This window comes from Aplidium turbinatum, chromosome 1 (assembly GCF_918807975.1).
Source record: "Aplidium turbinatum chromosome 1, kaAplTurb1.1, whole genome shotgun sequence".
NCBI classification, from domain to species: domain Eukaryota; kingdom Metazoa; phylum Chordata; class Ascidiacea; order Aplousobranchia; family Polyclinidae; genus Aplidium; species Aplidium turbinatum.
Genome location: NC_137472.1, coordinates 50,207,069 through 50,223,158, shown reverse-complemented (window position 1 = coordinate 50,223,158; position 16,090 = coordinate 50,207,069). Strand labels below are relative to the sequence as shown.

General features: G+C 37.2%; 1 protein-coding gene across 1 annotated transcript; it reads left to right on the top strand.

The window, feature by feature from the left end:
* Positions 1–264: 264 nt before the first annotated feature.
* On the top strand, positions 265–13,710 carry LOC145766701 (uncharacterized). Its single transcript, XM_082578412.1, has 10 exons — positions 265–279; positions 457–531; positions 910–959; positions 3,874–4,044; positions 5,146–5,212; positions 8,969–9,076; positions 9,870–9,953; positions 10,233–10,406; positions 10,523–10,706; positions 11,303–13,710. Exons 1-10 carry the CDS (start codon positions 265–267, stop codon positions 12,703–12,705), a joined length of 2,331 nt encoding a protein of 776 aa, XP_082434538.1. The 3' UTR covers positions 12,706–13,710.
* Positions 13,711–16,090: the final 2,380 nt, after the last annotated feature.

Below are 16,090 nucleotides of genomic sequence, written 5' to 3'. Positions count from 1 at the left end.
TCTGTCAATAATCCGAACTCACAAATATAAAAGAACTGAGATTCATAAGCTATCTCTCATTTTATAATTGAAGTAATCATCATGCTCAGGAGTAGTCTGCTGTTATCAGGGTCATCTATCAATTACTTGTCACAAAAATAAAAATCGAAGACCCTTCAAGTTTTAAGATTATATCACACAGTTTTAATGCTCATTGCAATCAAATCAGCACATCTGGCTACACATTCTCAACAATATAATGCCTATTATAGTGCCTAATATATAATGCCTATTTATCTAGTATCTTTCTTTGAGGCATATGATAATCATGTTAAACCATCTGGCAAATAGGTATACAATTAACTAATTTTGTCTATAACTTGAATGTGAAAACGACCACTGACCAGTATAGATTACCCATATAGTTGCTTGTAACCAAAACTTTGTATTTTTAGCATACCTGTAACTTATTTATAGTTGAGTTTTAGCCCATTTGAATTAAAGATGGCAAGCAATCAAGGGAGAGTTACAAAGCCTTATAGAAAAGCATCGGTAAGTAAATCTCGTTTCTTTCTTTTTTATTAAGCACCCAAAAAAGGTACCATTGTATGTTTCTCAAAAAGACAACGGCATTTCAGGATTATTAACAGCACCCAGAAAGACTTGCAGCAAGCGGTGTGATTTTATCTTAGCATTAAATATTTTCCTTTCAAAAATTTTACCAGGCCTATTGAGTCAAGTGAAACTAAGTAATGTAAGTATGATATTTGTATTAGTTGGATTTCATTATGCCATCATTGCTACATTACAAAAAATGCAAGTTGTGATGATTTTCAATTCAAGATTTCATTATCTTCCATCATCATGGGGTACTGACTTGATTCATTGATGCCATTTATAGTTTTTACCATGAAACTTTTTGCTTTTCAGGAGTATTTGCATTCTGCCCAGAAACAGTCAGTGCCTGGAGGAGCACCAGTGTAAGTGACATTTGCTATATTTTACCATCGTTAATGATGTGTTGTAATATTTATTCTATGTAAATGCATTACTAGAGATTTGCTATGTTATTTTAGTTACGGTACCAATTTGCATAATATGGTGCCGACTGAAGGTAGTTAGATATAATATTCATTAATTCTTTAATATTATTTTACCTGCATCTATCTATGTATGGTAACTATAATTTCTGAAAATTTTGTAGGAAAATTTGGTCATGTACGGAAGCTACAAAGTATCAATTGTTCAATCAGGTCATGATACACATTTGAAAAAAATATTGCATGATCATTGCATTGCATTTATTTTATCCTAATTTACAGTCAATTTGTTGTAAAATGCCATTTTGACTTGCCTACATTTTGCAACTCATTCACTGAAACATTTTTTCTGTTCTAATTTTGTCAGCTCGGTCACTACTTTTTTTTAAAGTCACTAAATGTCAAGTTTTGATTCATGTATAGAAATTGTAACAATGTAACATAATAAGGACCTTCTGGTAGGGGTGTTCAATTTCGATTATTTGAATATTCGAAATTCAATTTATTTTCGATTTCCGAATTTCGATTTTGAATATCACAACTATTCACCACACTGCAAAATGTGATTTTATTGAAAGAAACGACATGAAAATTCGCTAAAAAACGCGAAAAAAAAGTCATGAAAATTTGCGAAAAAATAACACAAAATAACGTCTACAGCTCCAACCCATGTTGGTGTTTATGAAAAGCTGATTGACATGGTCACCCGTCAGTCGGGATCTCAGCTTCGTGACGGTTAGGCCAGCTTTTAAAAACGATCGCTCCGCTGGAGCCGAGGTCGCTGGGATCCCAAACACTTCAAGTTCATTTTCACTGCCGCGACATTTCACTGCAGAGTGCAGAGGTTTCGACTCGAAAGCGACATCGAGTATGTTTGCAAGCGCATAAAGCTAAATGCACGCTCCGTCTACGTAGCAAATTATGTTGTTTTTGGGTGCATTCAACATCTGATGACATTGAATCGACGCAAAATGGTAGATTTTTGCTTTGTCCCAGGCAGCAAAATCAGTCATTTTTACATTGATTCAACGTCTGCAGACATTAAATCAATGTAAAAATGACAGATTTTGTTGTCTGGTGTTGGATTGTAGCATCGCAACTCGTTCTAGTGATTATTTATAGCGAAGCTGTTGCGGTTTGCATTCAAAAAGTGTTTTCCTGCTGCCGATCGCTAGTTCATCTACCGTATTGTTTTATGTATCAATACAGCATAAAAAGTTGTCCCCACACAGAAATATGTGTGGGGGCCTGGCCCCCATGCAGGCCCGTAGCCAGCCGGGAGCCAGGGGGGGCCCCGCCCCCCCTTGACAAAACCTCAACATTCTCGAGCAACAGCTACAATTATAATGATATAATGAATGATTTTGCCCATTTAAATTTTTTCGCCCCACCCCTAAAAAAAGTTGCCCCCCCCCCCTTGCTCTGCGGTCTGGCTACGGCCCTGCCACCACGGCTTAGGCACCTATGGATTCGGTAAAAAATGGATAAAACTGCGACAAAGCTCAGCCTACACTTTCTACTATTGCACAACCTGGCTATCTTCATTCTTGAGAGAAATTTGGCATTAAAAATTCCAACTTGGCATCCCTGGTGCAGGACTGGCCGTTGGACCCGCGAGAGCGTGTGATAGTCACGTGATCGACCATGCGCATGCGTCGAAGTCTTTTTTCGCTTGCAAAATGCGACAAGACAGATTTCGCGCCACTCGCGTTACTTTCAACCGCGTTCAGCCGAAAGGGCGGCTATAATTTCGAATATGTCCAATACGAAAAACGAATTTCGAATATCACCTTAATCGAATCGAAAATCGAAATTGAACACCCCTACCTTCTGGTGATTCGCCTTTTAGGGTGAAACAGGCTGTAGAGGTTTTAGAATGTAATAACTAAAGTTGATAAAATTGTAACATATATTATTTTGAAGGGTGACTGACTAAATCAAGTTTTTTCTTTTATCCAGTTGCTTAAATGTTTTGGTTTTGTGTGCAAATATGGTGCCGGTATTCCATGTCACCAATTTTTAACTTGCATTAAACACGACATTTACAGGGTGACATAAAAATGCTGTATGTAATTTTGATTAGTTGTTGAGTCCATGGATTTGAACAATTCTTTCTTCACACTATTTACTGACAGCATGTAATTGCATTTGTGGTTATGTCTGCTACCACTGCAAATGAAAAGAAAAATGCAATTAATTTTGCTTGATCTACACCAGGGTTACTCAACTAATCTTAACAAAGGTCCAGTTTGACAAGTTGAATATTTTTGCGGTCCCGTGAATAAGTTACTTCACACGCAACCACGAAAGTTAAACTATCTGTACCAAACTACTTTTTTGGTAAAATGTAACTCGAATTGGGTTTCTTAGAAAGTGTTGGGGAGTCTGGGAGTCGAAGCCCCCAGCAACTAGGATAATCACAGTAAAATTTACTTCCTCCTAGTAGAAATCTGTTGAAAGTAGTCCTTAAACGTGTCAATGAGGTTATTCTTCCAAAAGCTCAAGGTCCACCATCAACACCCAGAAGGTCTGGATTCGGACCGCGGTCCGCCAGTTGAGTAGCCCTGATCTACACTGATATTATAGACAAAAAACTCAAATTGTAAAGTTGTTAAATCACTCTTGGAGATACTGAATGTCCAAATGGAGTAAGTGAACATGAAATTGTGAGATGTGATGTAAAATAGAGCTTAATAGTTTGTATTTTCTTTTTATGTGTTTTCAGTGCTGGTAAAAAAAGGATTAGTAGTTAGTACCATATAGTCACTAGACTTGTTACTAAGCATCAAGATTCAAGATTGATTGATTGATTTTAATCCAATTGGTATATAGATCATACGCTTTTTCTATTCAGCCGGCAATTGCAAAGAAGTAATGAACCTCAGCATCAATCACAAACTGAATTGATGTTGACAAGAAAACTTGAGCGAGCAGAAGCAGAGTATGCACAAAGCAGAGAGTATTGGGAAAATCAACTTGATCTGTCACATGATCGTGAATTAAAAATCAGTGAACAATATAAAAGGTGAGTGCATGGAATGACGATTGAAGATTAAATGAAATTAAAATAGTTATGTTTCTGATGAACTGTGACTTAATTATGTTGCAAATGCACATTTATTTTGGTGAAACTCAGTTATTGGTGGTGTTGTAGAGTAAAACTTCATATTACGCCTCCATTAAAATATGAAGTGAGAAATTAATAGACCATGAAAAATTGCCATGGTGAAAAGTGAAGATAAAATTTATGAAGTTTGACAGATCACGACCCTATTTATTCGTAATGGCACGTTGTGCACTTTTGTAGAATTTTTTATCAAAATTTTTTTTGTATCTAAAAAGTAGTAAATTTCATCAGGATTCTTAATATAGTGAACTTTTGACTCTATTCAATGTCTTTGTGTGTCAAAACTTACAGCTCTTGATGAATGTGAGTAATGTAGCTTGTGTTTTAATTAAAAATAAATAAAACTAAAAAAAAACAGTTGCAAATATATCAAGTTTTTCTAGTACATAAATTCAAATTTTTTTTTTTAAATATAGATACACCTGTAGAAGAAAATTTCTCTTCAAAAAATTAGGAATGATATAAGTTCTCTTTTGAGCGTTTTTAAATCTTTTACCGGTCAATTTTTAAAAAACATTGAAAAACTTTTGCATTTCTTTAACATTTTTTTTAACAGAAACGTTTTTCATCTATTTAAAGGCCATATTTTGATTGTCAATTTTCATGTTCTTTCCATAGATATGTAATATATATGTAAGCAAGGTTTTCTGCAAGTTAAGCACATTTTTCGACCAATGTATTAAAGACGGTGCTGAAATTGATATTCCATCAGGAGTGTCACATTAAATAAAAAAGTGCATAAATTTTTTTTAATTAAAAATAATAGCATTCATCTGTTTAGAATGATACAGTAGCCTACGGTACGGTATTTTAAAGATTTGTTTTTCCCCCAAAAATGTCCGTTGCTGTTATGTGTATGAATCCTAGTACTGTATTAAATATTTGTCTTATCAATTCAAGTCAATTAGGTAACTTACTGTAGTTTGAATTTATTGTTAAAAGTAATTTATTTTACAAGTACCGGTAGGCTACTTAGAGTTAACATAGCTCTTCCCCCAGGTTGCAGTCAAGCTATGCTGCTTTACAAGCCACCAACAAAGAATTGGAAGACAAAGTGTCCAAGGTGGTGAGTTGTGCTTCACTTTGATAACCTGTCGGAGTTTTTTAAACTCGGTGTCCGATTCGGTGAGTTCCTAACCTTTAACCCCTAACTCCTAACCCCTAACCCTAAAACGGCAATGATAATTAGGCTACGGTACTCAATAATATTAAAAAAAAATTGAAAAAATCACCCAATAGGGATCGGACTCACCGAATTAGACTCACCGAATTAGACTCACCGAATCGGACTCACCGAATCGGATTCACCGAAACGGGCCATTCCGCTCTGAAGCAGGTGTTCATCGACTTGATCACAATCTTACGCTGTTAATTGTGTTTTTCAAACGAAACGTTATTTTTCAAATTATAATTTACGACTCGTATACTATATAGACTAGAGTTGGCTATAGACCAAGTGTTGAGGCATTTTAACAGTTTTCTATGTCATTGTTTTTTCAAGAGACTTAAATTATGAGCCCTTTACGTCTTCAACTCTAATAAAATTACACGCCTAATACATGTTTTTGCAAGCTGTTGTTCAACGTTCAAATTACATCTAATTCACACCAGGTGCCAGGAATCTGTGTTTGATCTTGTTGTACATATATGTAGATTGTAGAAGCACTAATATGGCTGTAGTTTGTGTACTTCAGTGTGACTGCTTCAACTGTCACTACTCTCTATAGTTTTTTTGTTTATTTTGTTTAACATTTTATTGCGTAAGGTTTGTCAAAAAAAATTGCATGTTCATCCAGTCTACTTAATTGTTTTAAACTACACAGCTCTGTACTTGGTTTGATATCGCAAAAGGATTAAAGTGCTCGAATGATTTTTGACTTATTTTTACTGAATTGACTTAATACAAATAAAAACGTTATTCACAGGATGTGGTTTTTCCAGTGCTGTATTCGTAAAAAAAGCACAGGGTAGGCCTATACTGTCTGATTTGCCAAAATGATAAATAATACACAACTTGCAAAATACTAATCTTTATTCTGCCATAACATGAATTAATTGAATTATCAACATCAAAATTGGACGAGAGGTACAAAAGTATTTATTTTTGGAAAACCTAGTTGCTCAAAAAAGCAGAGAGTATACTGCGTATACCGCCGTATACCCTCGAATACAGCACTGCACCTTTCTCGAAACACCTTGCAGCCTCTATTACCATGTGCTTAACTGCTCATACTCAAAGTCAACTTTTACACAAATCTAAAAATGATTATCGAACCGTGTACTTCGGTGCGGCGCTGATGTGTCAGAAAGCGTTATTAATTACACTGGTCAACAGCAAATTTTAATCGAGCTCGTGATTGATTGATTCTAGAAGCATTTTGTGCGCTGATTTCAAAAATGTCTTTATTTTTTTCCTAGCACATCATGTTTTCTAGATATTCCAATTTTAAAATTTTGGAGACATGCCACATTTACAGGCAAGTAAAGCAGTTTTTTTCATTCGCAAATTAAGTGTGACGTCATAATAAAACAATGATAAGCCGTACAATTGATGAGCTGGAGCCGTACAATTTTACGGCTTCGTATATCAACATTGCATGAATTGATCAAGTAATAGAAGCTAACGATCGAACGAACGATCGTTGATGGCCCCCGGTGAACTACTTGAAGTTGATGGCCCCCTGTGCTTTTGTCATGATATTGAAGAACTTTTTCACAAATTGGGAGAAGTTCACAATTCTCATGAGTGGCGATTTTTCATCGATTCCTCGAAAAGAAGCCTGAAAGCTGTTCTTTTACATAACGGAAATGAAAAGCCATCCATTCCCATAGCACACTCGGTGCACCTAAGGGAATCTTATGAAAATATCGATATTCTACCCAATGCTATTAATTACAGGGATTATGAGTGGAGTATTTGTGGAGATCTGAAAATGATTGGAATCTTAATGGGGATGCAAGGGGGATTTACAAAGTACTGTTGTTTCTTGTGTCTGTGGGATAGTCGCGCTACTACTGAGCACTACCAGAAAAAGGATTGGCCAACAAGAAGCTCCTACAATCCTGGAAGAAAAAGTGTCCAAAATGTCCCGCTAGTTAATCCTGACAAAATTCTTTTGCCGCCGTTACATATCAAACTTGGCTTGATGAAGAATTTTGTGAAAGCAATGGGCAAATCAAATTCAAACGGTTTTCTGTACCTCTGTAAGAAATTTCCAAAACTAAGTCATGCAAAGCATAAAGAAGGAATATTTGTTGGTCCACAGATTCGAGAAGTTTTAAAAGATACTGACTTTGAAAAATCACTCACTTCATCAGAATGTCGAGCATGGCAATCCTTTAAATGGTTATGCTCTAACTTTTTGGGAAATTTCAAGGCTGCTTCCTTCAGAAAAGGTGTTGAAAGTTGCTCTCAACTTAAAATGACATGGGCTGCCGCATGTCCCTCAAGATTCATTTTCTTCATTCCCACCTGGACTTTTTCCCTGAGAACTTTGGTGCAGTGAGTGATGAACAAGGTGAAAGGTTTCACCAAGATATCCAAAGCTTGGAAGCACGCCATCAAGGGTTCTGGAACGAAAGGATGATGGGTGGTTACTGCTGGATGCTGCATCGCGATGATCCAACATGTACACCTAAACGGAAATCATATGCCCAGCGATTTTAATGCAGCAATGTCTAAGTGTCATTGCAACATTCTAAACACTATCTTTGGTATCATGCTGAGCGTTTTTCTTGGGTTTTTGTTTGTTGGTTATTTGATGTATGCAAGGTGTTGCAGCTGATCTTGTGTAGCTTGTTTGAAGCGCACATTCAGTGTCAACCATGACTGTTTGAAATATAATACAGGGAGCTTAAAAACCTGACACTTCAGTATTGTGCTAGCTCAAGTATTTAGTACCTCAGACAAGGTTTAAGAGGCATTTTTTGCACTCTATAGTGTCTATGCATACATATGCAACTAAATAGTGTTGAATCTGTGAAAGCAATGCACAAATCTGAAACACTCTGCTCTCTGAAGCTAATCTAACTTTGAAAATTGTAGCGACAAAATCGGTATTTGAACGCAATATTGACGTTTCTGGTCAAAAATTTTCAGACCAATAACTTTAAAACCTGATGTGCTAGAGCAAAACTAGCGCCAGATTTGAAATCAGCAGCAAATTGTGGTCTAAGAAAAGTTACTCCCATTCTCGATTAAAAATTTTTTTCAAATTTTGTTAACCTGTGTTATTATTACGTAAAAGTAAACATAATTCAATTGTGAATAATTACAAACACTGTTACCATAACATCAGTTGGTCTGTTGAGCACTTAATTCCCTTGCGTTGCGATTAATCGGTAAGGACGTTTTTTTTTCAAATGTTCCGTTCCTTGTGCGTTTTTTCACATAAAGTGCGAACCAAGACGAAGTTCCATCCAAGTGACCTTTTGTAAGCCCATCTTGTCACTGTTGTCACTCAGTGCATGCTGTGTGCCAAACCCCGTTTGTTTGCTTTTGGATACTGTGTTTGTTAGTGTTTTTGAAAGTCGGATTTTGAAAAGGTTGTCATCGGGTCTGACTGTTTAATCTATTGTACTTTGACATCTTCATATTTGGTTGCTTATTGTCTGATACTGCAATTACTGCATATTTAAAGGCCATATGCCCGTGTTAATTTGTTCTTCTTGCCGAATGTAACTACAGTATATATTTATGGGTGGGGCACGTGTGTTGCGCTTATTATTCTGATTCGCACATAAATTATTCATCGAAATATGGAGATACATGTGCAGTATGCTACACAGGCCAATGATGATCATAATGGCATTTATGTGTCAGATTAACCGACTGGAGGCGGAAAGAGACGCGAAGATCAAAGAAATTAATGAGCTCACCAACAAAGTAACCGAAACACGAAATTCTCTACTCAAAGCACAGGACGAGAATGTGAGTTTCATTGCATTTAGTTTGACATGCTACGTTAGCGTTTCAACAGGTGATGTTTTAAAAAGCCTGATAATAAAAAGTGTTAGGCCCTGAATTACGTTCCTTTGTACTCTTGATTTCCTTGGTATGTACGAGGTGCACAGAGAAAGCAGAGTGCGTTGTCATGGTGTAAGTAAGGATTTATGATCTCCTTGCTTTTGATTTACCTATACCTATAGTAAGTAGAGTTCACTTCAAAGGCTGGCGGTGGTTTGAAAGGTTTTTGTTAAAAATAGGAAACGCATGTACTACCACGAAAGTAAACCGACTAACCGTTAATATTGCATAACATTATTTTACATCCCAGTTAAGTAGAATCTTGAATTCCAATCACTTCGACATACAGTAGTACAGCTTTCGTCTTAGGCTAAGATTATGCCGAAATACACATCGTATTGGGATGTTGAAATTATGGTGGGCCTATTCCATCGGTACCTTTGTTTCGTTAAATCTTAATAATTGTTTTTATAATTGTTATATATATATATATAATTGTTTGCAGCAAAAGTTGTTGATCTAATCGATAAATAGTGTGGGATTCAGATCCATTCAAATGTGTAGTTTCATCTTTTGTAGCGATCATTATAGCAACAACTTTGATGTTAAAGTTTAGAAAATATTTCAGTATTTATGTTTTATAAACCCAATTTGATTTTGTGCCTTGGTTATATCAAGGTCCGCAATGCAAGTTTTACAACTATTTGATTTTTGATGCTTAACCGTGCAGCATTATTGACCTATCCTGTGCTTGTAGGAACGGCTGCGAAAAGATTGCAATATAGCCGTGCAACTGTTGAAATGCAACCAGTCAAGCTACCAAGTGCAAAGAACAGAGCAAGTACGGTGATATATTTTTAATGAGCCTCAACGCAGAGGTCATTTCACCAAAGTCTGTATTGATTTATTGAACAACACAAACCGTAGTGTGCCATCTTCTACAAGACGATGAAGTCTTATTTTTCTTACTATGTTCACAGCGGAAAACTCTGCTAAGCCATCATGCAGTAATGCTTATTGACAGTTTTCATCTTGTACGGTCACTTTGCAGCGGTTGCATTAGTATTTTTTGTACCCGCTGTTGTTGTGCTAATTCTATAAAACGTTTTTTTCTGTATAGCTTCCTGAAAATATCCAAGAACGAGTGAACAGCTACAAAGTTGAACTCCAGGATTACAACGAGTACATCAACCCTTACGCCGAGGGCGAATCTGACAGTGAGTCTGACGGTGGCATTACCCAAAATAGATTGACCGAATCTAAAACAGGATCCAGCGGCATACCACAGCAACGCGTAAGCTGAAATCAGTTCACAATCTGTTTAACATTAAGTTAGCACTGAATTTTTCTACATTTTTTATTACATCTTAATAGGTGTACTGTTTCATTAACTCACGTTTACGTTTTTAGATGCAACAGAATTCTAACAGCATTCCGATAGAGTTCTTAGCTGAAGCGTTAAAAAAGCCTGAGAATGTCCACATGAACCTGGAAGCATCAGACTACGTTCAAGACCCTTCTTTGCATTCCGTTTATAAAGCTCAATATCTTGACAAGAAACTGATCAAACCTGATTATGCGCAAGAACAACGAGGTAATGTTTTTGTCAAACCGCCAGAGGTGCAAAGGTTAGGAACCTAACCCCCGACCCCCTTGCAAGCTGAATGTGAAAAACTGATCTAGTTTGCATCAATCTGACGAAAACTTTTTAATGCTTTAAAACGACCGTGAACTTTTTAAATAGGCTTTCTATTTTGGTCCGAGTTTCAAGCCGTGTCACTAAAATCTATTTGTTTGGCTAGTATGGTAACTAAGTATTGGAGAAATGTACCTAAAGCTTTATAAAATAATAATTTACGAATGTGTAAAGCATGCCAATGTTTTGGGTGGACGTGATTGCTGAAGAAAACGTGGCCTAGAAAAAATAAGTGGCCACCCATAGTCTCTTTAGTGCCGAAGATTTAGTACAATGAGAACCCTATCATCTCACCCCCGAGTCCCGACGCTTGGAATCAAGTGTGGGACCGCCATTACTATTAAACAAAAAAGTTTTACCGTAGCAACATGTTGACTATTGGTTTTTATTTTTTCAACTATTTTTTACGACTTTGTTTTATCACACGATGCGTTTAAGTGTTTGAAACATTTCCGTTGTAGTTTGATGGTTTTCATATTCCAATTGCATTTCAGAAGCAAACCTCCCTAGATATCGTGCACCCCCTGCGCTTAGCAATCCCAAACCAAGAAGCTCATCTCGTCCGCCGGTAAGCAATATGCAGCCAGTGAAGGGAAGCGCTGCATCGGAGGAATCATCACCTTGGCAGCTGGCTCCTTCCCGAACAGGTCTTCCAAGTTACAACGAAGAAGTAGATGATGGTTCCTCAGCTGGCGCCTATGGAGCATATTCTGTTGGACCCAAGCGCAGAGTGCCAAGACGACACTTAGAAACGTACCCGGAACAAAATAAAAACCGACACATCGAAGTACCTAAAACTAGCATTCCTAAACTTCAACAGGAATATGAAAAGCCAAAGTTAGGCGAAACATATCAGAAACGAAGCGAGTCTTTTTCTGCCGCCGTTAGACCAGCCAGTCCTGACAATCTCGAGTTTAGGAGTTCAACCGTGCAGTCTTGTGGACACTCTGGAGTTTCGAGTTATTTCAGTCGGTCTACGAAGAGCAGCCCTTCCATAAAATCGTCATCTAACAGCAGTTCTCAGAAAAGCACACCTCTTAAAGTTCGCGGTAAGGAGTCGGCAACCACCGCGGAAACATCATCACTTCTTCATCAATCCGCTAGTGATGAAGAAGACTATCCGTTGGATGCATCGCTATATTCTTCAAAGCAATCTAGTCCAGATAAAACCTATTTAAAGAAAGAAAATACGAATATGGAGGAAGGTGGATCCTTACTCAAGCGGGAAGATGATGAAGAGGAATCGATTCCTCCCGAGTGTGGAGAGATTGATTTAGAATGGGAAGTTGAAATTCCTACAGAAGATCTCACAGAGATACCAGAAGTAAATAACTCTGAAATTGTTCAAGACAAAGACAAGACACCGAAAACACAAGGTCCTGAACCAGATTTGCTGTTATCGTACAAGCCCATTGAATCTCCTGCCAAATCCAGTATTGCCGATTTGGAGGACTTGGTCTTATCCACTCCAGAGCACATGCGCTTAAGTTCAGATGATGGATTGTCGTTGCTTGAAAGCCAACAGCACTTGCCTCCGCCTAATCCTAATGGGCAGCTTTTGTCTGAAATTGTCACAAACAATCCATCCTTAAGCAACTTTTTAATGGCTCAGCCTCCTCCACCTCCGCAATTCTCATCTACAAATGAAGCTTCAGAAGTGGCTCTATCAATTCATCCTTACAACTCCTCCATTCCTCCGCTTTATAGCAATGCTCTAGCTTCTACAGAGTCATCTTCGATGAGTCCACCATCCAACAATATCCCGGACTCAATCCCGATCCGAGTTGACGAGCAGGTAGAAGTCATAGATCTTGATGAAGAGCCGAGGAAGCGAGTGAATCGACGACGGAACAGTTTTGACCAAGCGCAAGAGTTTGGAAATATTCTTAACCTATAAAGCAATTTTTCCCATCGTTTCCAATTGTGTTTTGTTCTGTCAAACATTGGTACTATCGAAAACTTTCTTTGTGCTGACGCTAAGCATGCCATGTTATCATATGCTTTTTTTTACTGGAGGTGCATCAACGTTGTTTTTAGTTTTTTAAAAAGTACAGCTTGTCGAAAGTGTTGCCATTTGTTCTCGCTACATGTTGATTGGTTTCATTGCTGCAATTGTAGAGTATTTCTTTCCACTGCTGATGCTGGCTGCTGTATTTCTCATGTATTTTAGTTGCTTTAATTAATAAAGCTGATGAATGTTGTTATACTGCTGATTTTTGAAAAGTGAAGCCTACTGCTTTATAATGCGAAATCAATATGTCAACTGACGTGGTTTTAACTGTTTTTTATTGCAACTGATCTTTCACTTATAATTTGGAAGACGTTGCAAGACTCTTTAACTTTTGTGCTTTGGTAATAAACACAGTGCGTTTTTCATGGTTTATTTTCGTAAACTCCGCTAACTTGAAGTACGTTCAAATCATTAAAAATTAGACTAATCACAGTTTTTGTATTATTCTATGTTCCTATTCTTTTCTGATCTATTTCAATGACGTGACTTTGTTGCTATTTTTATTTACCTTAAACTAACCTGAACCCAGCAAGTAAAATTTGGTGTTTTTACGTTGACTCAACATAATTATGCAGACGTTGGATGTAAAAAAAGTGAATTTTGCAAGCTGATGAGTTTTTAGACTTCAATTTTAACTTTTTGATCAGGATTTCGTCATTTGTTTTCCAAGTGTTACCACAGTGCAACGTGTTTGTATCTTTTTACTCAATAGATTTCACGCTGAAGCATTCAAGACAAAATGTCGTTTATGATCTAATACCATTTGCATGAAAAGTCGTCGTATATCGCTGTATTTTTTGTTGTTCTCAAATGATTGAAAAACAGCTTGAACAGACAGAGCTGGATTTCTTTTCAACTTACCAATGCAAATATAATAAACCTTGCACATTGCACATGAAGCTTGTATTGAAGACTTGATCTTTGATTTTGTGAAAATCAACTTTACAGTTCAGTTTAATTTGTTTTTATATCTGACCCAGTGGCGTAGCCAAGGGGGTGGGGGTTTGGGGGTTACAACCCCCCCCCCCCTTTTGGCACGCGTGTGACGTCACGATATTGAGAATGATGCTTTCATTCTAAAAAAAATTGCCTAATTTTATACAAAACTGCATTAAACGAGCGAGTTTTGCCAATATCAAACATTCAAACATCTCAGCCAGGAATTAGCAACAAGAAAACATAGAGACTTAGCTTTATTTCCGAAAAATGCCGAAGAAAACATGATCTTATCCTTTTGCTATGCCACCTGACAGCACCATTTTACAGAAATATTCATACCCACATTTTTGTTGAAAATGCTCTCAGAATGCACCAAATTCAAAGTAATTTTTCAAAATTTTCTGGGGGAGGCCCCCAGACCCCCGCCACTGGGTCGTCACCCCCCCCCCCCTTTCCAAATTTCTGGCTACGCTACTGATCTGACCTGCTCCGCCGCACACCACGAGATCAATCAATTAAGGATTTCGCCCCGCTAGCTCAGTGATTACGCGTCCGGCTCAAAATCACGCAGCGCAAGTTCGACTCTAAGCGCTTGAGCAACGCATTTCAGGACTGCTCTCCATTCAGCGGCATCTAGTGAATGGAATAATTCCCCGGCAACAAGACTTCAACAATCGGAAAACTTCACTCCGCCATTCTCGGTAACCGGCCCTGTGTCAAGATCCTTTACAAGTATGCGAAAACTACCAGGAATAACCTATCAAGGCTTTGTCAGTCCGAGGATAAAGATCCTAAAACCAACCAAACGAAACCATTTCGACATTGCTCCACATAGATTTCAATGTACAATAGCAAAAGACGTAACTCGTTACTTTAAAGCTGAACCAGCACTGCTTTCTCTTTCGATTTCTTTGTGCACAAAGTCAGACGTTAAACCAATCGAGACAGATGTCATTATTCAATTTGGATTCATCATCATCTAAATTCGATTTTGTACCCACTTGTGGTGATGGCCGATTCTTTCCTTGCAGCGATTGCCTTCACTCTTATTCTCCATCTCGTTCTGTCCATCGCATCGTCTTCCTTTAGTTTTTGTCATTATCAATTTGTTTTTCAAATAGCCGACAACAACGACACAATGGTGTGAAATACGATATAAAGATGACTGACAATGTTTGAAACATGACGATCTATATATACAGGCCATCTATAGGCCTATACTATGAATCTATACACGTTATACACGATCTATACTCGCTAACGTGCAAACTGGAGATCTGACTGAAGGCAGATGTAATTTAGATTTTGAACTCTGAGCTAAATTCTTGTATGTTCCTTTGAAGTGATAGCTCTGGAAATTTGAATTGTCAAAATGTGATCATTGCGAAACTCCTAATTTTATATTAATAGAATGACGAATCTTCTTATTACCAGCGTTGCCAGACGTATGTTGGATTTCCAGCACAAGCGCCAAAATGTAGTCCATTATTTGTATTGTAAAAAAATCACAAACGTAGCTGAAAATCACACAAAGAATATCTTTACCTCTACTCAAACTATCAGCGTAAAGTAGCGACTTGGGCTACTAACAGATTGGCCTCCAGTCAAATTTAAAGCTTTGTGTTGGCTAGGCCTGTGTATAAATTGCCATGGTTTGGAACAACAATGTTTCGCAACATTCAGTTTGTTTTCTACAACAAATTGCATCAATTGTAATGTCTGTTTTAGCATTTCAAAGCAAGGAGCAATTATGTCGTTTGAAATTCCCAGGTTAATAAAGATAGAAATTCTTATTGGTCCCTGTTGATTAATTTCAACAATAATACAATATAAAAGAGAATCTATCTATAATAATCTATTTGAATAAGCTTAACTGAAGATGATCTAGCTTCTAGCTGATCGAAATCGATTTTTAACTATATATGATTGAACTGACTCGTGTGAAAATAAATTTTTTGCATTACAATATAAAAGAAATTATTAGGCTTATTCAATTTATTTTTATTTATTTATTTGCATCAGACTCAAGTTGATCCATATTAAGTTACAATCAAACATAAAAAGTAGAAACAAAGCAGATACTCAACTCCGAAGAGCTGAGTCGTAATGTAGCCTACCAAATATAAACATTGATAGTAACGATCCGTACGCATTAGTTCATAAATGCATTGGTTGGAAGACAAGTTACATCGGGTTACAAACAGGGCCGTTGACAGGATTTCTCGGGCCCGTTACCAATTTATTTTCGGGCCCCTTTCATCGACAATGTTATGAATATAAAGGTTGCTGTTAAACTGAGGATGACACATGCAGTTCAAAGTAGAAAATTAAG